Here is a 24906-nt window from a genome sequence, read left to right as displayed (position 1 = left end):
AGGGACCTCATGCCGAGGCCGGTGCATCATTTGCTGGAATTCTTCCAGTGCCAAAGAACTTGCTGCCTCCGCGGCCTCCTGATCCCTGGAAACTTTCATTTTCAGACAGTTTGTTCTCGTGGGAAGCCTGTCTGCCCTCCTCTCTTGCTGTGGCTGTGTCACATGCGGCCACTCAGAACGCGTCTCGACCCCTTTCTCTGGGTCCCTTCAGCTCTTTGAAGGCAGCTGTCATTTCCTCGTTTCCCGCCCCTGGTGCTTAGTGGCCTTCCCATTCTCCAGGCACGCTGCGGTCCCCACAGAGGCGTTCGCCGTCTGGGGTCCGACTCTCAGCACACGCCGCACACTGCGTCCCGTCGGGGGCTTCTCACAGGGCCCGGCCGCCTCAGAGAAGCCCGGGGCTGGTCTGACCTCTGCCTCGTGGTGGCGGCGGCCCTCCGAGTGTGTTTACACTCGCACCTAAAACGGAGCCCGGGGCCGCCCTGTGCGTGTCCCCGTGCGGCTCCTTCCATGGGACCAGGCGAGGGACCAAGCGTGGGCCTGAGGCCGTCCCACCAGCAGCACCCTGTCATCCCTGTCCTTGCAGGCCACCTGAGCGTGCTCTCCAACAACCGCTGGCGGGAGCGCTGGTGCCGGGTCAAGGACAACAAGCTCGTGCTGCACAAGGACAGAACCGACCTGAAGAGCCACATCGCCTCCATCCCTCTCCGCGGCTGCGAGGTGATTCCAGGCTTGGACTCCAGACACCCCCTGACCTTCCGGCTGCTTCGCAATGGGCAGGAGGTGGCTGTGCTGGAGGTAGGGCGTGCTCCCTTCGCCAGAGCCCCCGGCCTCAGCGACCAAGCCGCTTTGGTTCCTGTCCTGTTTTCCCTCCCCGCGTACTGTGTTCCGCTCTGCTCTTCCTCCTCCTTGGTCCCCCCTTCCCGAGGGCGCTGAAGCCCCGACAGCACCGGGCCCCTGCTGCTGAGCCGAGTGCAAAGCAGACCCCTCTGCCCAGTCGCCTCCTCGTGCCACTTCCTGTACATGTGTCCACGTGGAGATTCGGTGCAGTTCTGTGTCGTGGGATACTTGCTGAAAGTGGCCAGGAAGGAACTTGCTTTCCAGTTCCCAGTGGCCCTGTCCTCCCCATCTGATGGCTGTGCACCTGGAAGCCATGGTGTTTCCTCCACGCAGCCTTCTGTGGCCGCAACTCTGCGCGAGCAGGGCAGGCGCTGCCAGACGGTGGTGGCTAGTGCACCGCGGCCGGGGAAACCAGCAGGCTCGGCCTTCCGGGGCCCTGGCTGCCTTCTAGCACGTGTTCTCGGAGGTGAGGCAGAAAGAGGCCACTGGGGTGAATTTCTCAGCAGCCTACTTTTTATTTCCATCACTCGTATTATTTCCTATGTGTGTTCATTCAGACCTTGCCCTCTGTCTTTGTTCCACCCGGCACCGTCACAACAGAGATGCAAGGACGGGCACATGGGCATGTGCCCAGGCCTGCACCGCCTGGGCCAGTGGTGGGACTGCCCCGGAGCCCACAGCCCAGAGGTACTGTGCCGTCTGTGGGCAGAGCATCTGTCCAGGCAATGGGGTAGCGGTATCTCTAGCTCATCCCAGAGAGCTGTGGGCAGAGAACCAGATGCTAAGCGACCTTGGTGATGCTGGTCAGTGGCGGAAGTAGCCTGGCCTGGGACCAAGGTGACAGGGACCCAGATGAGTACCCTCAAAGGTCTCGGCAGGAGAGGGGGTTTGCTTCAGACGTGATATTCATGGAAACTACTTTCAGTGGGAGCGAAAAGGATGAGCAGCACGGTGTTCCCTCCCGCAGGGCCCGGCCAACAGCTGGGAGGGCAGGCCCGTGCTCTGACTCTGCATGGGGCCGGGGTTCCTCAGCAGGGGCCAGGCCTGGGAGCGCATGATCGGGGCCCCTGTCCTGGGCCTGTGGCAGCCTTTGATCGCAGCCAAACCGTTCTTCTCTCTTCGGCTTCTCTACTTGTCTATAAAAGGAGTGTGGGGCTGGGGTCAGCGTGCGTGCAGGCATTCCCGTGGGCCAGGCGCACAGGGCGGGCGGCTGTGCGAGAAAGCTGAGCTGGTAGGTGGGAATTGTGCTGTCCGTGGAAAACCGTACCGGGCTTGAGCAGAGTGTTGCCCGAGGATCCGAGAGTGGCACAAGGACGGCACAGGGCGGCTTGGACCGGCATACGCTGGTGCTGAGGGCGAAGTGGGTGGAGGCCCAGGGAGGGACCAGGTGGGCTGGCTTGCTGAGGAAGGTCTGAGATTGACTGAGATGGAGTCACTTCCCTGTCCACACCCTCGGGTCCAGTCGCTGTGTCCCCAACCGCAAGGCTCAGTGGGAATGTGGCGCCGGCTGTTCCTTCCTTCTCGCTTCACTCCAAACCAGCTTCAGGGGCCACTGTCATGTGGTCCCTCCTGGGACACACTGTGACCGTATTGAAGCTCGTGACCATGAATGAAGTAAAAGGCACTCCCCTTCCCCACACAGGCGTCGTCCTCTGAAGACATGGGCCGGTGGATCGGGGTCCTGCTGGCAGAGACGGGGTCCTCGGCAGACCCCGCAGCCCTGCACTACGACTACATCGACGTGGAGACGTCCGCGAGCGTCGTCCAGACGGCTAGGCACGCCTTCTGGTAAGGCCGCCACTGGGGCACGGGGGCCTGAGGGGTGCAGCTGAAGGCTCCGCCTCTTGTGTTGCAGTGACCCCAAACATGGGGGGGGGCAGCTGTCTTGTCAGCCCTCTGCTTTCTATTGGAATGGGGGCAGCAGCCTTCTTCTGTTAAAGGCAGGACAGAAACAATTTCTGGCTTTGCGGGCCTAACAGCCCCTGTCGTGGCCACTCCCTCTGCCACGGCGGCCACAGACAGGGGGGGCAAATGGATGGGCCTGACCGTGTCCGAACACAGCTGCGTTGGCCTGTGGGCTGTGGCCCAGGCACGGACAGGCCATCCTGTGCGTGCGCATTGTCTTCCCGTGGTAGCGTCCTGTCTCGTCAGCAGCGGGCAGGCAGGTGACAGAGCCGCTCCTAGGCGTTGGCTCAGTGAAGCACCTTTGAAGAGCCTTTATGATGCCCCTAGATCCGGTCGGCCAGGTCTGCCTGTCCAGAGCGATGCACTCTTCCAGAGGAAGAGACATGATGGTTGCTGGTGGCGGTCATTTGGGAGTGATGAGGTTTCCGAACGGCGCTCCCATGGCCACAGGCAACCGCAGGTGCAGCCGGGGCCCTGAGACCCGCGTCTCAGAGTGGCCCCAAAAAACAGCACCTCCCCCGGGGCACACCTTGGCGCACTGTCTGAGTGAGGGGAGAGCCCCGCGTTGGGGAGGGGGTGTGGGCTGCAGTGCTGAGAGACCGCTGCTGCACGTGTGCACGCGGGGGCCCTTCCTGCCCGGTTCGCGTCTCTCCAGACGCCAGCAGTGAACCTGGTCCTTACGCCCTAGGCTTCTAGTAAACGCTCCTATTAGACCAGAGAGGAGGGATTTAACACGGAAACGGTGTTCAGAATACAAAATGGGACAGCTCTCCAGTGGGATAACTGTCTGGGATGAGGGGCTTCTTCTTTTACACAGATTGTCAGCCAGGTAATGAATTTTTTCAGGATTATTAGGGAAGTGTCTGCGCATTGGCTCTCTGAGGGGGGGGGGCAGTGGTGTGTTTTGGAAAGAAGCAGTAAAAGAAAAAGTAGTCATTTAACTTCCCCTAGAAAGTAGCAGTCTGCTTAGGAACCTTAATATTACTAAACTGTCGAAACGTTTTCCTGAGGCCCGCTTTGAAGTGAGATCTATAGATTATATGGTACAAGGGGGGTGTTCTGAATTTTTCTCCTGAAACTCTTTCCGAGCCCTGCTCAGCTGGGGACTTGTGAGAGATCCCTGACAGTGAGGATGAGGATGAGGATGAGCAGGACGACGAGAGCAGAGACTCCCCGATAGGGAGCTGTGGTCTGGAGTTGTCGCCTCCCCCGAGTCCCTGGGAGACCATGGGAGGTGCACTTCTTAATCACTGGGCAAAGCCGGAGGACGCCTGTCCATGAGACAGGCAGGTTCTGCGGGAGTCCTCTCACGGGACAACTGGGCAACATGGAGACAGGAAGTAGAAATCGGGGGGCTGGGGGAGGGGCTGGGGAGTTGAACGGTTACAGAGGTCGGTGTGCGGAGGTGGAAAGTCTCCTCCGTGTCTGTGAAGCCTCCCTCTGACGTCCCTGAGTCAGAAGCGCCCTTTCCAGGCAGGGAGGCTCCTGTCCCACCCCTGTGTGGTCCTCACTCCTCCCGGTGTCAGTACACCAGTACATGTGTTCTTCTGCACGGTGCCAGGACCTGGAGACGCAGGCATGCGCTGGGCAGGCCCTGCTGAGACGGACTCCACCTGCTGGGAGGAGGGAGACACACACTGACCCCTGGACCTTTGTGCGGCGGGTGGGCACCGGCAGGGCTGGTCAGCGGCTGGGTCTGTCATTCATCCTGTTACTGACAGAGCTGCATATAGTGCCTGATCCCCGGTGCCCTCAGAGAAGACATGTAAATCGGAGAACCTTGAATCGACATTCATGAACAAATCAGAAATCCTCGGTTGTTGCCAAACTCCCAAATGTGTACATTTTTCTCTTGTATTTTTTGTTTTCCACATACACTTATATGTATTTTAACTGTAGGATAATCGTATACAGTTTTCATGAGAAAAAAGCAGGAGGAGTTATCTCACAAACCGGAGAGCACCATGTTCAGGGCCCAGCGAGGCCTGCGCAGCCGCCTTCTGCCAGCAGAGGGCAGCAGCTGTGCTCTGGGAGCCGACCTGCCCAGCTCTGGGCTGGAGGCCCCAGCTGATCCCTCAGCCCTGGCGCTCACTGCTTCTAAATCAGAAATCAGAGAGGCCGTTCTCACCGTCCCGGCATCGCCTCACTTCTTTCACTTACTCCCCTTTCTGTTCATCTACATACCATGGGAATGTAAGATTCTATGAAGAAATACAGTTTGAAAACAAAACCCTTTTTAAAAATCCGGGACTACAGTTGGAGGAAGTGCTACCGAGGTTATTTCTTCCCTGGGCATCAAATGTTTTGCTCACAAGAGTGACTTCTTGGGTACACGCCTCACGTATTATACAGTCGCCCAGGGTTACTTGCGGAGCCCCTGCCGTGACCCAGACACTGAGATGCGGGATGAACAGACGCGACGCTAAGTGGGTCTTTCAGGGGGACACACAGACCATGAACGTGGAAGGGCATGTCCGGTGGTGACCAGTGACAGGAGGAGAGGGAACCCGGCAGACGGGCCACAGTGGTGGGGGACACTATGTATTTGGGTGTTCAGGGCGTGCTGTTCATGAAGTGGCAGCTCTGGGGGAGGGTTGCCAGGTGGAGGGGACAAGGCCCTGAGGCGGGAGGGCTTTGCTGAGAGCCATCAGCGAGCCTGTCTGGGGACAGTCCCGGACTCGAAGCAGCACCTAGAGCCCCCAGGCTGCCAGAGAAGCCTATTCCCTGAGCAGGTGGAGACGCGGCCTGTCAGGGCTCTGGGCCACCCAGGTGTGGGGGGCAGAGGGAAGGGCGAGCTGTCCCGAGGGGGGGGCTCTGAGCCCAAGAAATGCTGTTGAGTAAACGCTCTGAAGAGCTGAGGGCTCCGCGGCCCTTCCTGGAGGAGGCCAGAGGAAGTGTTTCAGTTTGCAGGCCACCTGCTCTCCAGCCTGGTGACAGGGTCCAGTAGGCGGCCTGGGTGCCACTGGAAAGCCACCACAGCAGCACCTGCACGAAGGGTCAAGGCCGAGTCTCGACCAAATGCCATTGCCAAAAGCAGGCCCTGGGCAGAAGGGCCCCGTCGCAGACTGCTGGTCGTAAACGTGGGGGCCAAGGCCTTGAGTCATGTGCCCAGCAGGCACTGTGGCCGGTCTGTGTCACTGCTGCAGGGCTGCACTGCCCTGTTCTGTCAGTGAGGAGTGTGGCCCGGTGGCTGCAGTGCCTCTGGGCACTGAGGTGTCTTCTCTGGCTTGGCCCTCACTCCCGGCCAGAGCTCAGGCCAGACGTGGTGATGGACGGGAGGGTTTACCTGTCTTTCAGCTTCATGAACAGGCGGGGCGTCTCTACCAACCCGTACCTCGGGGGCACCGCCAACGGCTACGCCCACCCCAGCGGCACGGCGCTGCACTACGACGACGTCCCCTGCGTCAACGGCTCGGTGAGTGTGCATTCCCCAGGTGTGCGGTGCTGCATCCGACGGCCCTGTGGGCTCAGGGCCCCGGTCTCCGTCCAGGCGTGAGGAAGCCCCGCCCTGTCTCTCCTGGCCTGGTTTCCGACAAGTGTCCGTCTTCATCTGCATGTGGACACGGGCCATTTGACACCAGTAGACCATGTCTCATTCAGTGTTCCATGTCAGTGTTGCTAACTAGACATCCTGGCAAATCCTCAAATCCTGGCTGACTGGGCACTTCAGAGTGGGTCGCTCGGCTCCATCCGAGCGTAATGCAGTGTGAGTGATCAGTGAGTCCCTGTTGCCCCATGGGGTGAAAATGCTGATCCCTCAGCATCAGAAAGCAGATGCTAAAGGGAGGAGAGAGGGAGGGAGGGAGGGACGCTCTGTGAAGTGCTGGCCAGCTCTCAGGCTCCCGCCCACCTCCTTGGAGTGGGCTTGGAGACCTGGGCCAGGTCTGTGCACACGCCCATGTGTGAACACCGGGGGCGCTAGTGCGCCGTTTTGTATAAAACTGGCCTTCAGGGTCTGTGTGGCCTTGGGAGTTTTCCTGTGTCTCAGTGTGATAAGCAGCGCTCACCAGTCAGCATTTGTCCTCCTCGTCCCCACGTCACCACGTCTGCATCTCCTCGGGCCGTCTCCTGGGCCACCCCGCTGCGGCCCAGAGGCACAGACTCGTGGGGGAGGCTCCCCAACCACCCCGCTTGTCTCCAAGGACCGGGCGGGTTTGAACCGGCAACTGTGTTAGTGCAGGTCTCAGAAGGAGGCGTAGAGCAGGTGGGTTGTGACTTTTCCAACCTCAGGAGGTACGTCAGATTTTTTCCTGCCTGTTTTGCTTACCTGTTCTTTTCTCACTGCTGGGAGGGATGTGGTCTCTCCACTCCATGGTGTCCATTATCATAAAACCCAACCTGCCTTGACAGGAGCCGGGGCCACCGCCGCCCAAGGGCCCAGCAGGGCAGCAGCATGGGCAGGCTGAAGCCCGGCCTGTGGGCGCGGGCCTTCCTTGGCCAGACCCCTTCCCACACAAGGCCTGCCAAGTGCAGATGAGGGCGAATGTCAGGTTCCATATGGGACATGGGTGCGAGGGCGTGGGCGGAGGCTTCGGGACATCCCAGCCTGGCTGTAAAGTCCTTGGGGGGGGTCCTGTCTGAGTCCGGGGTGGCCAGGGTGGGGGACATGTCCCATCCCACAGTGAGAAAGCACCAGGTCCTGCCAGCCTCCTCCTCGTCCCCCCCATTGTCACCGCCACCTTTACCAGGGTGTCTCCAGGGTTGAAGGGCTCCCTGCCCCCGCACCCCCGTGCAGTGGCCTGTGCCCTCCCCTGGGGGGAAGAGCCTGCAGCGACCCTCACAGGAGCAGGTTCTCCACAGGTCCCTGAGCCCGTCCTAGTCACTGGGACATCTCAGGGTACACCTGGCTCTCTGGGCCCCCACGTGCTCTGCAGCTGCCAGCTTCTCGAGACAGAGAGACCTTTGCCCTGTGTTCACCCAACGGCCTAACTCCTGCAGAGAGTGAATGAAGGGTTTGCCTCCCTGAGTCCTTGGTCCCAGAGTTTTCTTGGAAAGGTGACACCCAAACTTTCCTCGAATCTCCCCACCAAAGGCCCCATCACAGTCCTTTCCTTGGGGGTTTCTCCAGTGTCCCCCTTCCAGATGGAAGTTCGAGGTGGTTCTTCCCATACACAGTCCCCATCCCCATCGTCCTGTCACTTGGGGTCACCCTGTGCCCAGGGCAAGCCTGCTTTCAGCCCGTCATGGCCCCATCTTCCCTGGAAACAGACCTTCATGTTCAGGGGGCTCTGCATTTAGGGGTGTCCTCAGGAGTGATTGTAGGCGGTGTGCACTTTTAGGGTATGACCTCCTGTACACAACCTTCCTGGCTCTTGCTTTCTATCATCCTGGAAGCACAGGCCTTTCGCTCTTTACTTTTTGGGAGAGGAGAAGGGAGGGAGAAAGAGAGGGAAGAGAAACATCGATGTGAGAGAGAAACATCCATCAGTTGCCTCTCACACGCTCCCAGCTGGGGACCTGGCCCACAGCCCAGGCAGGTGCCCTGACGGGGAATCGACCGGGGATACCCGACCCTCTGAGCACACTGGTCAGGGCCACAGGCCTTTCTGGGTACTATTTCTCCGTACACTGGGCTCTGTTAGCAGGCCATCACTTTTTGGGGAGCGCTGCTTTTCCGTTTTATAAAGTTCGTACTTTTGGCCCGAAGCCTCCCTTTTTGGCAGTGTTTCATTTTAGTGACCCTGAGCCTCGCGGTGCTGCCCCTGAGGCCTGACGCAAGTCTCGGAAAGGGCTCTGACCTGCGCGCTCAGGCTCACACGCCCGTCTGCTGTGTGGCTCCATCCCTCGGTGTTAGGGAGATGATGGTCCAGTCTAGACTGTTTTAATAACCCTGGGCCGGTCCACCCCTGGTGGACGTTTGGGAATGCTCGCATCCAAGTTGACATGCCCGCGCCATCTGTCCGCCAGTTTGAGCTGCAGCCGGCCCCTCGCCCCCAAAATAGATGCGCTGAAGCGATCCAAGAAGGCACATCAGACCTATTTTTACAGAGAGCCTGTGATTACAGTCTGGCAGGAAGGAGTCTGCCAGAAGGGATAAAAATAGGGCCAGATAAGCATGGTACAGGGACTAATACTTCTCTGGTTTTGTAAATGCAAAGCAATTTATAGAGACCTTTATAGTTTAAAAGGCCAGGCTGCCCTCAGCCCTGGGTTTCCTGCCTGCTGTCGCGTCCACGCCGTAAGGTGGCCTGGAGGCGTTTTTGTCTTTTATGAGCCAGTTTCCACTAAAGAGTGCCCTCGTGTCCCTTATACTTGGAAACATCCTATTTGCTGTGATGACAGTTTCTCGTCTTTCCAGACTGGTTTTAGTTGCTGCTCTTTAATCAGCCACAACCGCATGTGGGGCCCGGGGCCGGCTGCTGCCACCTGGAGCCCCTCACTGAGGCACACAGGCTTGGGGGTCTGAAATGGAGCCCCTCAGTTTACCCAGGGCGCGGGCAGGGGTGGTGGGCACAGAGGTAGGGTTTGTGCCTCAGGAGCTCTGCCTGTCCCAGCCGTGACCTCAGTGTGCCTGCTCCGTGAGCCTCCCGTAAGACCTAGAAGGGTCCGTGTGTGTAAGGCACTCAAAACATCATCTAGAAGACCGTGATCACCGAAAAGTAAAACACGGCGCCTCACTGGGGTCTCCGCATGGTTGCTGGGCAGGGCCTGGGCCCTGCCCCCCATCCCCATGTGCCCCGTCCCCATGTCTCCGTGTCCCTGTCCATCATTCCATCCCTGGCAGCACACAGCTCTGCCTGTGGCCAGGTGGACTCCTGAAATCTGTTTCTTTAGAGAGGAAATGTCAGATCAGTTCTGTTTTTTAAAGCAGAAAAAAAAAATCAAAAGAACAAAAACTTGGTAAGCCAGTGACTCCGGGGAGGACTGGAGAAAAGAAACCTTCCCTTGAGCCCCCAGCAGGAGAGGAGCTCTCCTGAGTCAGCCCGTGCACAGTCGGGTGTGGGTCAGCATGGACAGCAGGCACGTGCGGGCGCGTGTGGGCGTGCGGGGCCGAGGCATCGGGCGGCACTAACCTCCAGGCTGTGTGTGTTGCAGTGGGATCCCGCGGCCACCCCCGGCGGCGGAGGCCGGGGCGACGAAGAGGTGCTGTACGATAACGCGGGCCTGTACGATAACTTGCCGTCTCCGAAAATCTTTGCGCGCTACCCGCCCGCCGACAGAAAGGCTTCTAGGCCGCCTCCCGGCTCTCTGCCCTGTAACCATTGCAAACGCCCCGCGCCCTGCGGGCCGCCTTCCACTCAGTCTGTCACTAACACCTCTTCTGTGGGGAGGGCGTCTCTCGGGCTCGGCTCCCAGGTACAGCATCACGTTCTCTCGTGTTCTAGAACCCTCTCTGCCTCTTGGTTCTCCTGCGGGGTTTGCAGTGTCGCCCGTGCACAACGAGCGAGGCTCACCCCGGGGAAAGCATGCTGGGATCTGCAGGTGTGGACACGGTGTGGCCCGCACCTGGCACCTTGGGTGGGCACCGTGTTTCTCCACCCACGTCCGGCCCTCTCTGTCCTGGGAAACCCTCCAGCACATTTGGTGAATTAAGTCAACTAAAGGCAACAATTTAAAAAAGCACAGGGACCATACGACTTTGCAGAACATTCCTGAGCTGCAAGTTCTTTAAGTACATTTCCGTTCAAACACCAGTGAGGAAAGGTGGCCCCCACGATGGAGTAACTGCATTCTGACCTTCACACGTTAAATAGGATTATTCAGAGCACCAGCGTGTTTCCCAGGGCGAGGACAAAAGCACAAACTGTGCTCTCTAAAACCCCGTAGGTGCTAAGAGTCTCGGGTCGTTGTCTGTTGCCTGGCTACTTACTACTGAACTGTCTCTTCTCTCACCTCCTGTTCGTAGCAAACGGTGGTGTCTCAGTGCAAGTACTTCTGTGTTTTCAAGCATCTTCAACCTAAGAATTTTTTTATTTTTTTAAAGGTTTTATTTATTTAGTCTAGACAGAAGGGAAGAGAGGGAGAAAAAGAGGGAGAGAAACATCAATATTTGGTTGCCTCTGGTGCGCCCCTCCTGGGAACTGGCTCGCAACCCAGGCATGTGCCCTGACTGGGAATTGAACCGGGGACCTTTTGGTTCGCAGACTGGCACTCAGTCCCCTGAGCCACACCAGCCAAGGCCAACCTAAGAATTTTTTTTTAAGATTTTATTTATTTATCATTAGAGGGGAAGGGAAGGAGAGAGGGAGAGAAATGTCAATGTACGGTTGCTGCTCATCTGTCCCCTGCTGGGAACTGGCCTGCAACCCAGGCATGTGCCCTGACTGGGAATCGAACCGCAATCATGTGGTTCATAGACCCGCGCTCAATCCACTGAGCTACACCAGCCAGGGCCAACCTAAGAATTTTTTATCATTTGAATAAAGAGCTTTGCAGTTTAGGAGACAATGCTCTATAAGGCAGATGGGCGCATTTTGGATTATGTGTTTGTGGGTAATCTCAACAAAATGATGCGTGCTGGGGGAGGCTCCGGCGTCTCAGACGCACAGAGGCTCTCCCCGCCGATGGCTTGCATCGGCACCGGCTGCTCAGAGTCTATTTAGTGAGTCGGGGGCAGACGCAGCAGCCACTGGCCTCTGCCCTCTTTGCGTACTGACGTCAGAAGTCTAGTAGGTTCCTAGGCGGAGGCTCAGAGGTGCCCGTGACTCGCTGAGTGGTGGAGCCAGAACTAAGCCCCTCTGCCCTTCTCCCCAAGCCCGGCCCCCCACAGCAGGAGGTGAGTGTAGGGCGGAGCGTGGGCCAGGCGTCACTTCAGCAAACGCAGCATCTGTCGGCCCACAGCCATCCAAGGGGCAGGGGAGTGGTGGAGTTTTTAAGACCCGTGTGTGGCTGGTGAAAATGTATTCAAACCAACTCTATGTCATGCATCTCTCACTGCCTCCCCGAGACCCTGTCTGTGAGTCAAACACAGCCATCGACCCTGTGAGGACATCAGTCAGTCGGGCTCAGAGCCCTGGGAGCTGAAATTCCCGCACAGCCAGGCCCCTCCCCCAGAGAACGTCCTGCCGGAAGAAAGCCGTGCACCTTTGGAAATGCGCACCTCCAGCCCTGGGCCAGTGTCCCATCAGCACTTATGGTCCCTGGGGACAGTACAGCTGTCACTGGTCCGAGCTGAGGACGCCTCTGAGCCTGCGCCAGGCCCCGGCAGTCCGGCCTTGGGGCACCACACTGGCCCCCTTCCACCCTCGTACTTATGCCTTTGGTGGCTACGACTAAGGAGTCGGAAGCAGGGCCGACGTGCTGCAAAACGAGAAGCACAAGTGTTTCGTTTCTAATTTTCTCCTCTGTCTCTTTCAACAGTTGAAGGGCAAGAAGCCCCCAGTGGCGTCCAACGGGGTTGCAGGAAGAGGCAAGGCTGTGGGCGGTCAGCAAAAGAGGGCAGCCTCGGCCAGTGTGACACGCACACCTTCAAGTAAGTGCCTTGCTGCTTACTTGCTGCGTCCGGTCCAGCAGGGGCTGCTGTGAGCAGCCTGGGCCTGGGTGGGTACCTATTCCTCCTTCTGGGGAGAAAGTGCCAGGCGTGGGGCCTGAGGGGGACAGGGACCTGGAGCTGAGCTGCCCTGTGTCACCGGTGGGGTGAGAGGGAAGGCCAGCTGGTGGCCTGACCCCAGCACTGGTCACCCCGACTTCGGTCGTGGTCCCTGGAGGGGGAGGGGCAGCTGCAGGGCCCTGGCTTTGGTTGGGGGAACTTGTTTGTGTCTCTGATCTGTTGGTGACTTGGTGACTTTGGTCAAGTTGCACGAACTCTAAACTCAGCTCCTGTGGGTGGGAGGTAGATGACCAGCTATGTGGTTTCTGTGACAAAATAGCCCAGTAGCACGGGCCTCCCAGCCCTTGGGGGGACGTGGGTGTATGAAGAGCTCTCACCGTCCACTGCAGGCCTGCGTTTGTTCCTCCCTTGGGCTCTCAGGGCCGCCCCTCGGGGTAGCTGCTGCCGTCTGCTCTCGGCCCTCACGTGCGGACGATCTGTGAGCGCCCGGGCACTCCCTGGGGCTCAGGAGCTGCCCCAGTGGGTACGGCGAGGGGCACATGGGGGCCGTGCACGCTACCAGCCTGGGGCAGCAGCCCTGCCCCCGGGCCCCGGTGTGTCCTTCGCCGAGCTGTGCTCTGACACTCCCCAGTGCAGTCGGGGTTCCGAGTCCTGTCCTCAGGGAGGGCGGGCCGGCAGGAGGGGCCTCTTCATTGTGCCAGACCCAAGTCACGTGGAAGTCTATCTCTGTCACTGGGGTGATTTCATTTCCCAGGTGATTTGTCCCTTTATTTCATGAGACCTTCTGGAGGAATTGTTTTTAACTGTGGTGACATCTAATGGTGACAGATGAGAGCAATAATTGCATTCTGTGTTTTTGCCGAGTCTAGCCAACTTCCTTCTGGCTTGGACAGGGCTTATTGCCTGGGGACTGAGCGATGGGGCGATTCACAGCTTTGCTGGGGAAACGTCTCAGTTTGGAATCAGCGACCCGAGTTCATATGTCACTCTGTTTGTAGAGCAGGCCCTGGCCCTGAGCCACGGCCAGAGTCACTCCCGTTTCAGGGGGTTGGTGTGGTCACCACAGGCTGGGACCTGCCCAGTGCCCTCCTTGTGTGCTGTGTGTTCTCAGTGAGGGACCGAGGGGGGCCGCAGTGACGTGGTGCCAGCCTGCAGGCAGCATTCCTTGCAGCCCCCGCCCGTGGCTTGCAGCACAGAACCGGCGAATTTGGCTTTCCGGCACATTGCCAGAAACAGCCCGCCTCTGCCTCTGAGTGGGCGGGGCTCGGGTGCTGTCAGCACGGACAGTGGCCAGAGGCTCCCTCGAGTGTCCACCATGTCCCAGGCACCACACGCTTCTGTGAGACGAGTTTCTGGAACAAACGTCAAATTTTTAAATGACCCACAAGGTGGGCCTTAGCATGTCTGCTTCACAGAGGGTGAAGCTGAGGCCCAGGGGGTGGAAGCCACCACCCCTCTCGGGTCCGCCGCCTTTACATTCCGAGGCGGTGTCCCTGCAGGTGGCCCCCCTCACTCTGGGTGTGGCACACTTACTGTCCAACAAAGTGCATGCTGGGAAGGGAGAGCATTCAGGGATTTCCTAATATTCTATTTTTTAATTTTAAATGTGGTATCAAAGAACACTGAGTAATTTGAGCTAGTTCACACTGGTCGCATTCTTTACCTTGTCGAATGAGCGAGCGAGTCCCAGGTCTGTCACCGAGCGGGCTGATGGCGGCTCTGTGGGCTCAGCTAACCCTGACTTCCCCTCGCCCCTTTTGTTTCTAAGATGCTGACCAGTACAAATATGGCAAGAACCGGGTGGAAGCAGATGCCAGGCGGCTGCAGACCAAGGAGGAGGAGCTGCTGAGGCGGAAGGAAGCCCTGAGGACCAGGCTGGCCCAGCTCCGGAAGGAAAGGAAGGACCTGCGGGCCGCCATTGACGTGAACGCCGGTAAGACCAGGCTGTTGTTTCAGAAAGACCCGGTGTGCGTCCCAAGCTGCTGCTTTGACACGGGAGGCCGTGCCCAGGGCTGGTGCTAGGGGCCAGAGTGCTCAGGCTGAGGCGGAGGGGGCCGGGAGCTGTCCCGGCCTCTGGTGCTGATGGCAGACACTGTGGAGACCAGGGGCGCCCCCGCCTCTGCCCCCGCCCCATCCACCCTCCTGTCCCTGGACCCCACTCACTTGTGTTGTGGCCTGAGCTCCACTTTCTCCCACCCCCAACCTGGATGGTGGAAAAACTGTCTTCCACAAAACCAGTCCCCAGTGCCAAAAACACTGGGGATGGCTGGCCTAGAGCCTGTTGCCATCGGGCACTGAGTGTGAAGAGGCACTTGGGTCCCCAGGGAAGAGGGCGGTACCAGGGGGCAGGTAGCACTCAGCCCAGTTGAGGCCGTTGTGCAGGCACAGGGTTCTTGGGAGGGGCTGGGGGGGCTGGCTGAGTGGCAGCAACCCGCAGAGAGGGCTGGAGCTGTCCGAATGGGGCTGGGGTGGGGGTTCCGGGGCTGGGGTGGGGGTCCCAGCTCTGGGGAGGGAACTGCTGAAATACACGCCTCAGGCCCAGCCTGCCCTGGGCCAGCACAGACTCCAGGTCTCCATGCCACCAGCCCAGGACCGGGAGGGGTGCAGGCCAGCCTGGGGAGCCGGGAAGGCCCAGAGGGGAGCCGCTGCCTCCAAGTGGCTCTCCGTGCAGGGAGGGGCCAGTGCCTCGGAGTCCAAGCCTTCCCGGACTCGGTGTTGGCATGGTTTGTGCACAAGGACCTGCTGTGGAGTTGGAACGGGGGGCAGGTGCCTCGGAGCCGGTCAGGGGTGGCTCGCAGGAGGGGCAGGGGCGGGTGCTGTGCTGAGCACGGGGCCGCCTGGGGAGTCGGATGCACCTCGGAGGGTGGGATGGGAGTGGAAGGTGGAGGTGCAGAGTGTCAGACTGGGTTTGGGCCCCTGAAAAGCATGTGCGTGCTGGACAGGGGCCGTGCACAGGCCGGGCCACCCTGAGGAGCTGGTTTCCTGACCTGCCCGGGGGCCCAGTGCCTGCCTTCCTGTGTTGCTGCCACACATTTCAAACAGTACAAAGCAAATGCGCCCGAACAAACTCGAGCCTGGCTCTGTGGGGAGTGAGCTAGCTATGCCTGAGATCAGGCAGAGGAGGCGACGTGAGAAAGTGGCCAGCGGGTTAGAACATAAACTCATTCAGACTTTTCACATCAGCGGCCCCTTGGGAAGCCATGCCATTTAAGTCCCACATTTTCTGAGTACATGCGACCCATCTGTGAGACTCAGCCTCCTGCTTCCCGGTCCCTGTCCTTCCTGCTGCAGCAAAGGAAATGTGAGGAGAGGACACTGTTCCTTTAAAGGGCGGCTGAGTGTGAGTTTCCCAGGAAGGACAGGGCCCCTGCAGGCTCCAAGGGTGGGGCGTGCAGCCAGGTGTTTCCCTGCCCCCAGGCAGGAAGATGCAGCCGGTCCTGGAGGAGAAGCTGAAGGCGCTGGAGGAGGAGTGCCGGCGGAGGGAGTCGGAGCGCGTCAGCCTGGAGCTGGAGCTGACCGAGGTCAAGGAGAGCCTCCGGAAGGCCTTGGCTGGCGGGATCACGTTGGGGCTGGCCATCGAGCCCCGGTCAGGGACCTCAAGTCCACAGGTAACGCCCTACGCAGCGGCGTGGTCACTGTGTGCAGAGCAAATGCCTGCATTCCTCTCATGTGGCTGCTTCTCGTCTCCAGCCTCACCTGGCACCCCAGATGCACAGCACATGTCGGCTTGGGACACTGTCTCAGGGAGGTCCGGGTACCCACACTCAGCGGGGCCAGGCGGGAGCGGGGAACCCGGCCTGTGTCCTCTCCTCTGTGAGCCCCGAGTGCAGGGGGTACACTTCTTGTCTCCTCTGAGCCATGTCCTGGTTCGGGGCCAGCTCTCAAGACAGAAACTCCAGTTCAATGTCGCAGATTTGTATAGATGTCTAGCCCGCGCTGTGAACATGCCCAGTGCCAGGGACGGACCCAGCATGGTCTGGATCCTCTGTGACTTGAGCAGGACACATGGAAATCAGGGCTGAATTTCCACCTAAGTGACAGCGATGGTCTGTGCCTCGTTTGTCTTTCCCACGGGATTATTCCATCGAATCCTCACTGCCCCACGTGTCAAAGGGAGGGACTCAAGGCTCAGAGAGGAACAGGACTCTGCCTGAGAGTTGGTGGCGTGGCGGCAAGGGTCAGACCCAAACTCAGCCCCTGCCCCTCCCCACAGCAGTGTGCGGGTCCACCAGGAAGACGTGTGGATTTAGGGACATTGGGGTGGCGCTGAAGCCTCCGCCCGCCTCCCCACTCCCCAGTGGTTCTGCCGCCCCCACTCCCCACAGAGATTCTCTGCAGACCTCCCCCTTCTCCCAGCTCCCGCGCTGCCCAGTGACCACCCCCATTTGCAGAGGGCCTCCCCAACTTGGCAACGCTATTTCTGGTGGCACAGCTGGCCTCCCAAAGCCACACCCCCACCCACAGGCCCCTTCTTCCAGATGCAGCTGAGCCGAATGTTGGGGGAGCAGCCCTGGGGTCCCCGGGCCAGCCTCTGAGGTCATCCACCTTCTCAAAGCCGTGCATTTTCTTCTGTAAAACGGGGATGAGACAATATTGGCTACCTCCAGGACTGCGCGTGGCTCGGGGCCTGGCCGAAGGGAGTGTGTCTCCCTCCCTCCTCCCTCCCTCCCTCCCACCCTTCTTTCTTCCTTCCTTCCTTCTTTCCTCAACAAGATAGGGTTACATGCTGAGCTCCTTGGGGGCCCAGGTGCTGCTCCCGGCCCAGCAGTGAGCAGAGGAGAGTTGCTGTTTCTGTAGAGCTTATGCCCCGGGGAGGGAGACAACCCTGGGAAAGAGCTATGCCAGGCGTGGCGAGTGCCGTGCAGAGTCCTGCTCGAGTGTGGGGGAGTTAGCACGCACCCCAGGCCCGGGGTGATGCGGGCTTCCCAGGGTCTGACAGGACTGGGCTGGGGCACAAGGGACCAGGTCCGACTGGAGGTGGCAGTGAGGGGCAGGTGGCTCCTCAGTACGTCCTGATCCCTGAGCCCCTCCAGGCCTTTGTCTGGAGTAGGCTGGAGGCAGGACAGCATGCGGCCCTTTGACCTCCGCCCTTGGGAGTGCTGGCCCCAGACCCCACCCTCCCCTGGCCTCTCAGGCCCTTGTCCACCCTCCTCCCCTGTACCTTCCACTCTGCTCCCACGTCCCCCGAAGCACCTGTAGGTGCACTGGTTTGTCCCGAGTGTTAAAAGATGATGCTGCCACAGCCCCACCTTCTCCCCCAGTCACAGCCTCGGGCCTCTGCTGACCCTTCCAGCCCAGACTCCTGGAAGCAGCTGCACCTGCTCAGGTGCCCCATTCAGCCCACCCCTCCCCCGCTGCTGCGGTCAGCTCGCCCCGCACCTGTGCTCACTGCGCCCCTGCCTCCTGCTCCGATTCCAGAGTCTTCCGTGTGGCCAGCTCCTGCCCGCGTCTGCAGTGACCACACAGTCTCCCCCATCTCTGCGGTCTCCCCCAGCCCCCTTTGCAGCCTCTCTTCTGGCCGGAACAGCTGAGCTGGTCCTTGTGGAGGCTCGGCACTGGCATGTTGGGGCTCCGCGCTCTCAGTCACGTGCTTGCTGCTGCCTCTCTCGTGAGGGCCTTTCCTTGGCCACCGCCATCTGGCAGCACTTGACGTCATCCCCACCGAGGCGGTGACCCTGGAGTAGCAGCTTGTTAGACGGACAGGTCCCAGGGCAGGGGCACGTGCCAGACCAGCCTCACCGCTCCCAGAGACGGGCTCATTCACCCCTCCTTTGCCTCCGCCGCGTGCCCGCCCAGTTAACAGGAACCAGCCCGTGGCCCATAATCCCTGAGGGGGGTTCTCAGAGACCTCTTTCCCTGGGACCCAAGACACCATTCCCCTGAAGCGACACGCCCACCAGCACAGCCGGGAGTCGCAAGGGTGTACCCTCAACTGCAGTTGCAGGGCCGCCTTCCCTGCAACCGAGTCCTGGCACCCGAACTCACCCCTGGTCCCACTCTCAGTCTTTGGGAAGCGCCTTCCTCCAGCCCACGTGCAAACTGTGCGAAGTCCGAAACCCTCGCAGTGACCCTGTGCCTGGCACGCGCCAGTGGGCCGCCTGCGTGTGTGGCTCTGAGAGCTCACGGCGCCACCATCATGGCTGACAGCGATGCTGCTGCCGGGGTGGCGAGGCCATTGCAGCAGCCAGAGCTCCTGGGAACCAGCGCCGAGGAGAGGGCCCTTGAGGGGGGCTGGAGGGACTGGAGGAGCAGATGTGGTGTCTGGGGGCCCTCCTCCCCCACTTCCGGTTGTGATCCAGGAGGCTGGAGGGCCCTCAGAACCTCAGTTGTTCCATCTATGGAATGGACATTTAGTAGGTGCTCTTAGACTTGGGCACAGACCACACACGCACTCGCTGTCCTCATTCTGGCTGTCCCCGTGGTTGCCGATTTCCAAACCCTGTTTTTCTTAGAAGCAAACCATCCCTACTGGGAAGCAGGGCAGCCTGGACCCCTCACACAGGTTCCCCCTCTCTGTTGACAGTCCCCTGGGAGCAGGCACCGGCTGCTGGAGAGCTCACCCCTGTCCAGCTGCGAGACCAGTGACGCTGAGGGCCCAGTGCCTGTGAACAGCGCGGCTGTCCTGAAGCAGAGCCAGCCAGCCGGCAGTGCCCCCTGTCGCGGCCACGTGCTTCGGAAGGCCAAGGTCAGTCCCTCCGTGCACTCTAAGGGTGCGGCCCAACGGGGCAAAGACCTTCTGGCCTTGCGACCTTGTGGGAGGGACGGTGCAGCTAGGTTTGTCCCTGTCCGGTCCCCTTGAATGCCACTCGTGACCTGCCTCCAGGGTCTGGCTGCTGGCGGCCGCCCCCCAGACCAGGCCGTGGGCCCTCCCCAGCAGGTGCTCCGCCCGTGCCCCCAGGCCATCCCCGGGTCATACAGCAGCTCTCTGTGATGTTTCAAGGACTGCCCCCAGCCTGTCTGCCCCCCAGCCACGTGCCCGCCTTAGGTCACAGGCCCTGTGTCCTGACACCTCACCGTGTGACCAGGCGCTCTTGCTCTCGCTTCCCTTGCCAGGAATGGGAGCTGAAGAATGGGACGTAGAGGAGAGCCGATTCGAGCCAACGCCACAGGGCGCCGCAGCGCACGCCCAGACCCTCGCGAGTATTTTTCTACTGTATGACGGTGCCCTTAAAGGAATTTTCCCGCAGCCCTCGGTTTCCCACTTGATTTGTTAAAGACAGAAAGGGAGGAAAGGTAACACGGGACCCCCTCCAGCGAGGGGCGGCGACCCGCGTCAGTGCCAGCCCATCAGCCACAGGCTGGAGGGGCGAGGGCCCAGCGGGGGCAGGGCCCGAGTTCTCCTGCAGCCTCTGCGGCAGCGTGGCCGTCTGCCAGAGGCTGCACAGCTGGTGGCCTCGCAGGAGCGTGCGACGTGTCTCTGCGGCCCTCCCCGTCCCCTTGTCCCTAGAGGTGAAGGCCTGAGACGCTGCGTGGTGACACCTTTTCCCCTTTCCGTTTTTTCTGGACGGTCACTTTGTTGCCAGGACAAGAGAAGCGCCATCCTTTGGGAAGGTTGAGCGTTTCTCATGAGCGCTGTGCTTAGCACTCAGGGTTCGAGAGCCCCGTGCCCTGCTGCTGTCTGCACTGGTCTGGGAAGGAGGCCCAGGCTCGCGGCTCCACCCCTCTCGGCCTCCCCTTCTTGTGCCCTCGCTGCTGTACCCGGGGACTGGAGGCCCAGTGGGGCGCACGGTTAGTCTGGCCTCCCCAGGCCCTTTGCTGGCAGGTCCGTCCTGTGAAAAGGATGACCTGGGGCAGGTCCTGGGAGTCGCAGTTATGGAACTGGGACATCACAGAGCATGAGGGCCCTGCCAGATCTCCCGCCCAGGCCCTCCCCTGCCTCCAGTGTGAAAATCGAAGCCATGAATGCGTCCATGGACTTGGGCTCGTCGGCCTCTCCGCCCCCTGTCTTGTTCGCCTCCCGTGCCGTGTTCCTGGGTGCTGAGGCACAGGAGGGACAGAGAGAGCCGGCCGCTGCCTTGTGGCCTCAGACCCAGGGTCCCCTTCATCTGCAGGGACCCTCACAGGGCTCTTTCGTGAAGGGTCTGTCCCCAGGACTGTCCCACAGTCCCCTCTCCCAGCTGGGGGGGCTGTGGCGAGGGGTGGGCGACGCAGGCCTTGACTGGCCCCTGGAAGGAGGCTCCCATCCTGTGTGGGGACTGACAGCACAGCGGTTTCCCCTGCTTGTCCCCGAGACCCTCTCTGTGCACACGCGGGGCCCCTGGGGCCAGACTGAGGTTGAGTGTCCCGGGCAGACCCTGAGGTGACAGGCTCAGCAGGAAGTTGGCCTGGGGCACATGGGGACGTTCCCTGCACTGTGTAAGGAGCCTGCACCTGGGACCTGACGCCACTGCACAGCCACCTGCCAGGGGCATAGGGGTCACGAGTTGTTGTGATCTGGCACTGTCCCTCTGACCCCTTCCCACAGGGCAGCAGTCTGAGGGACATTCTACCAGCATGTAGCAGGGAGCTTCCCGGGGCATCCGCAGAAGACACCAGGGTGGGGTGCGGGGCCGCTCGGTCTGGCCGCTCCTCCACGAGGAAAGGCCGGTCTCCTGTTTGTCTTTGCTGCCGTCAGATGAACATGGTTTCTCTGGTTAAGGCTCTTGGCCATTGTGCTTGGCAGCCAGCTCTGCCCAAGTGCACTGTTCCTAGACGGGAGGTCCTAGCAGCCTGCACCCTTGACCTTTGCCGGCGGCGTGGGCAGCACTGATGTGTCCAGTGGACAGCATCTCGGCTGCGTCCGTGGGCCATGCCCGGGATCCAGGGCCCCCGACGCCTGGCGGATGAGTGTGGTGCGTGTGAAGCCTCGGTTCTAAATTCCCTCCTGTCATCCCGACACCCCGCGCCTTCTGGGGTGGACCGAGGCCTGTAGGTCAGGGAGCCATTTAAAGTGGGTGCTGCGCAGACACGGCTGCTGTCCGCTCTGACCGGCTCCCTCCGCACTCCAGGTCTGATCGAAAGTTAGCTTCAAGTCTTTGCTCCAAAGTAAGTTATTTATTTGTATATGTTCCATAAATATAGTCTTTAATTTATATTTGTACATACTAGACACCCACTGGGCATCTTGTCAGAGCTCTGACGCTGATCTCAGTCTGGCAGGTGGGGGCCGAAGCCCCGCTCCCCTGGGAGCAGGCAGACCCACTGACCGGCGGTCGTGCCCAGGGGGCTGGCCAAACTCACGGGCCCCTGCCCGAAAAGGAGAGAAACGTGGGGGGCAGAAGGGCAGCCTCCCCGGGCCCCTCCTCCTGCAGGGACCTGAATCCACGCTGTCAGCCTCGGGCTCCAGCTTCGGCTTTATTTTGATAAAGTGCCATCAGCCTTCAAAACCCCACCTACTTTTATATTTTTATAATGTTTTTAACTTGCCCACCCAGCTTTGCACAGAAGCAGTGCTGGCGAAAGGCTTTCTGTGTCGCTACCAAGGCCTGGTGCAGGGTCGCGCGTCCCCTGCCGCAGGGTCGCCTCGTGGACTGGAGCGAAGGCCCCGCACACGCCCTCCTAGCTCTCCGCGTGACCCGGAGCCAGCCCCGCCCCCAACGCTGTGGGGGGGGGGGGGGGGGGCCCTCACCGCCCCTGGGTGGTTTCTGGCCACTTCTGAGAACCGCAACCACTCCCTCGGGTCACAGGTTTGCCGCCCTTTGCAAAGTCTGCTTCAGAATGTGTGTGTCCAAGGTCCTGGGGACCGCCCAGGAGGGGCTGTGGGCTGGCTTGGTCGGGGCCACAGCTGACACTTGCCTGCCGGTTCCCAGGGACCACTGGGGGCAGGACTCCCTCGCTGTGGTCACATCCTGTCTTCCCAGAAGACTGTTCACCACCAACAGGCTGTGGGGGACCCGGCTCAGCAGCCATTGTCTTCTGTTTGTTCAGGTCACATGACAGGCGCCCCCCCGGTCCAGCCTGGGGGTCCTGAGAGCAGCCTGTCCCAAGCTCTGCGACCTGCGTCCCCGCCAGGGCGCCCCTCGGAGTGTGAACTTGCGACCCTTGCCTTCCTGTTTGTTCTGCAGTGATGTGTGATGGGAAAGAGGGTTTCAAATCAGGGCAGTTTTAAAGAAGGTGACTGTCGTTTTGTCCCTGCTGTTACTGCTGTCTCATTACCTCCCCGACGGGGGACAGTGTGAGACAGGCCACAAGTGGACGGGAACCTGCGTGTCGTGCACACGGGACACAGCATCACAGGGAAGCAGAGCCACCCCCACCTGGGACACACGCCCGTCCCCCCAGGCTCTGCCGGCCACCGCCAGGGCCGCAGGCCCGGAGGCCTCACCTGTGCGGGGCCCTTCCTGTCACTTGTGGGGACATCTGATCACAATTCTTAGGGACCAGATGTGTTTTTAATAAGATGATCTTTGTATTTTATTTTCTACTGAGAAGGGCTGTTTGGATTCTGACACCAACTTTCAGATTACAGGTCCTCGGCCTTGCTCGGCTGCGGCCATCCACTGTGAAACGCTTTTATGTGAGAATGTAACTATTTCCTTACTGTATTTTTTAAAAACTAAAGTCATATTTCAAATTCTCTGAAAGAAGCAGGCAGGAAACAGGGAAGATTTTGTTTAACCACGTATGTTGGTCGTATCCACTTTAAATGACTGTAAATATATTCTCACTGCTTCTCGGCGTATTTAATTCATCAAGTGAAAGGCTGTACCAGAAGGAGGGAGCCGTGGGGGCGCCCAGTCTCCGCCCACCCACGGTGGCCTCACCCAGGCGTCTTCCCTGCGGACCTGGCGGCTGCCCCACACGGCTAGGCCCGACGGGCGCCGGCCTGCGGCGCGACTCGAGTGCGTGTTCTCAATAAAACTCTGCCCTCCGACCCGGCCTCCATGTCGTGACCGACTCAGCGTGACGGCGGGCAGGGCAGACGTGCCCGGGTGTCTCTGGAACTGACCGTAGAGGCCCCTGGGTGGAAGGGGTGGTGGGAAGTGGTCGGGGGAGGGAGGGGTGGAGTGTGCTTTGTGTCTATTAGCAAAAGGGCTCTTTTGGGAAAGACCCATAGTTGTGGGGGTTTTGAGGGGGGTTAAGTGGTTTTTAGTGCACAGAGTCAAATATTCAATTCAAGACTCATCAGTGCACCTGCCTGGCACCCGGCGCTGGATGTGGGAACGACGCAGTGTGACCGCAGCGTGACCAGTCGCAGGCAGCTGGCGCCCGAGGGTATGTGGCCCCAGCACAGCCTGCAAGCGCCGCCGGTCTGGGCTCCCAGGTCTGGAGGGAGGAGCCACTGCCTCTGGGGCCGCGGGGCGCTGGGTGCAGGGGTGCATCTGAGACGAGTCCAGTGTTTGAGCAGAAGTCCACAAGGAGGGAGAAGGCCGCAGACTCCTGGAGAGCCCCTGGGGCCGTGGTGACAAAAGCAGGAGTAAGTGGGACATACCCAGAGTCACCAAGTCCCCTGCCCTCAATGACCCCCCTGCCAGGTCCTGAGGTGCAGAGTGTGGAGGGCGGGGCACACGGGGCCATTGAGGCTGAAGGGAAGTGTGTTGGTGAGGTGCTCAGGGCTGCAAGTGGCAGAAGACCCCATTCAGGTCTTGCCCCCACCCAGCCCAGGGTCCACCCGACCGGCCAGGCAGTGGCCAGCAGAGCCTTTCCGCTGGCCCTCTCTGCCCACCTCAGAGCCCTCTGGTTGAGCTGCAGCCACCACCCACCCACAGTGGCACTGGGTCCTCCCACGAGTCCTTCTAGGGCTGTGCAGACCTGCCCCGGAGCCTCCCTGATGTCTGTCCTGGCTGGTGCTGCCCACCCAGGGGAGCGGGGGCTCTGACCACTGCCACCAGCAGGGTCCTCCTGGGGCAGCTGGAGAGCAGTCAGGAGGGGCACGGAGAGAAATGCTGGGGTTGGGGGACTGGCTGTGCACAGGCCCAGGCCTCGGGGAGCAGCTCGGGGGGCTGCTCGGGAGGGGCTGGTGGTCCTGACAAGACCAGGGGCAGGGGGGTGAGGGTGGCCAGCTCACTGAACCCCCGAGGCGGTGATTCCCAGCAGCAGCTGTACAGCGTGCGTCCCGACGCTGTGGCGGCCCACTGGTGTCGAACAGCCCTTGGCTGAGGAGACCTGAGTTTCTCATTTCCTGGATGGGGTGCATGTCTCCATGTTCTTCTGCTTCCTGTGCCCGCGAGGATCTCAGACGTCCTGGCGAGTCTCCGCCATCTTCCTTCTGCTTTGTCCTCCTGCCTTGAGCCCCAGCGGGGCCTCAGCCCCACCGTGTTTCCCTGTTTGCTCTGTCAGGAAGCTCGCGGGGCCTTCTGTTCCTCACCGTCCACGCTCAGAAACCCCCTGCAGTCGACCTCTGCCCGTCGCTGGCAGGCCTGGTCATCAGGCCCTGAGTGGCGGTCAGGTCCCCAGGCCCACTGCCTCTCACACCTGTTGCTGTTAGAGCGAGGTCACGTGTCCTCAGAGGGCGAATGTGAACTCGGCTCCTGTGTTTCCACTCCCCCTCACCTGGCACCAGTGGGTGGCGCCTGCACCCCGCTCTGCTGTGGACTTGTCCTGTTTCAAAGACGGCACGTTTGCCGGCACGTCACATCAAAACAACACATCTATTTTCTAGAATTCTCCCAGGAGTCCAGCAAGCTCTTGTCCACAAGACATGCCTCTTCCCCAACCGCACAGGGCAGCCCTCCCCTGTTGCAGACAGGAAGGAC

At 60.4% G+C, this 24906-nt stretch overlaps 1 protein-coding gene across 6 annotated transcripts in view; it reads left to right on the top strand.

Moving 5' to 3' along the window:
- AFAP1 (actin filament associated protein 1) overlaps positions 1–23084 on the top strand; it is a 94257-nt gene extending 71173 nt beyond the window's left edge. For all 6 annotated transcript variants that reach the window (XM_037126774.2, XM_037126771.2, XM_037126770.2 and 3 more), the window contains 8 exons: positions 584–795; positions 2480–2625; positions 6040–6157; positions 12043–12154; positions 14001–14165; positions 15650–15840; positions 18756–18917; positions 19286–23084. In XM_037126774.2, the coding sequence (XP_036982669.2) occupies positions 584–795; positions 2480–2625; positions 6040–6157; positions 12043–12154; positions 14001–14165; positions 15650–15840; positions 18756–18917; positions 19286–19312 (1133 nt within the window). In that variant the 3' untranslated portion in view covers positions 19313–23084. The remainder of the gene's footprint in view (positions 1–583; positions 796–2479; positions 2626–6039; positions 6158–12042; positions 12155–14000; positions 14166–15649; positions 15841–18755; positions 18918–19285) is intronic.
- The last annotated feature ends 1822 nt before the right edge of the window (positions 23085–24906 follow it).

The sequence above is a fragment of the Artibeus jamaicensis genome, unplaced genomic scaffold (genome assembly GCF_021234435.1).
Source record: "Artibeus jamaicensis isolate MK-2021 breed Jamaican fruit bat unplaced genomic scaffold, CSHL_Jam_final contig_76, whole genome shotgun sequence".
Classification (NCBI taxonomy): Eukaryota; Metazoa; Chordata; class Mammalia; order Chiroptera; family Phyllostomidae; genus Artibeus; species Artibeus jamaicensis.
This window is presented reverse-complemented; position numbering and strand designations above follow the sequence as displayed.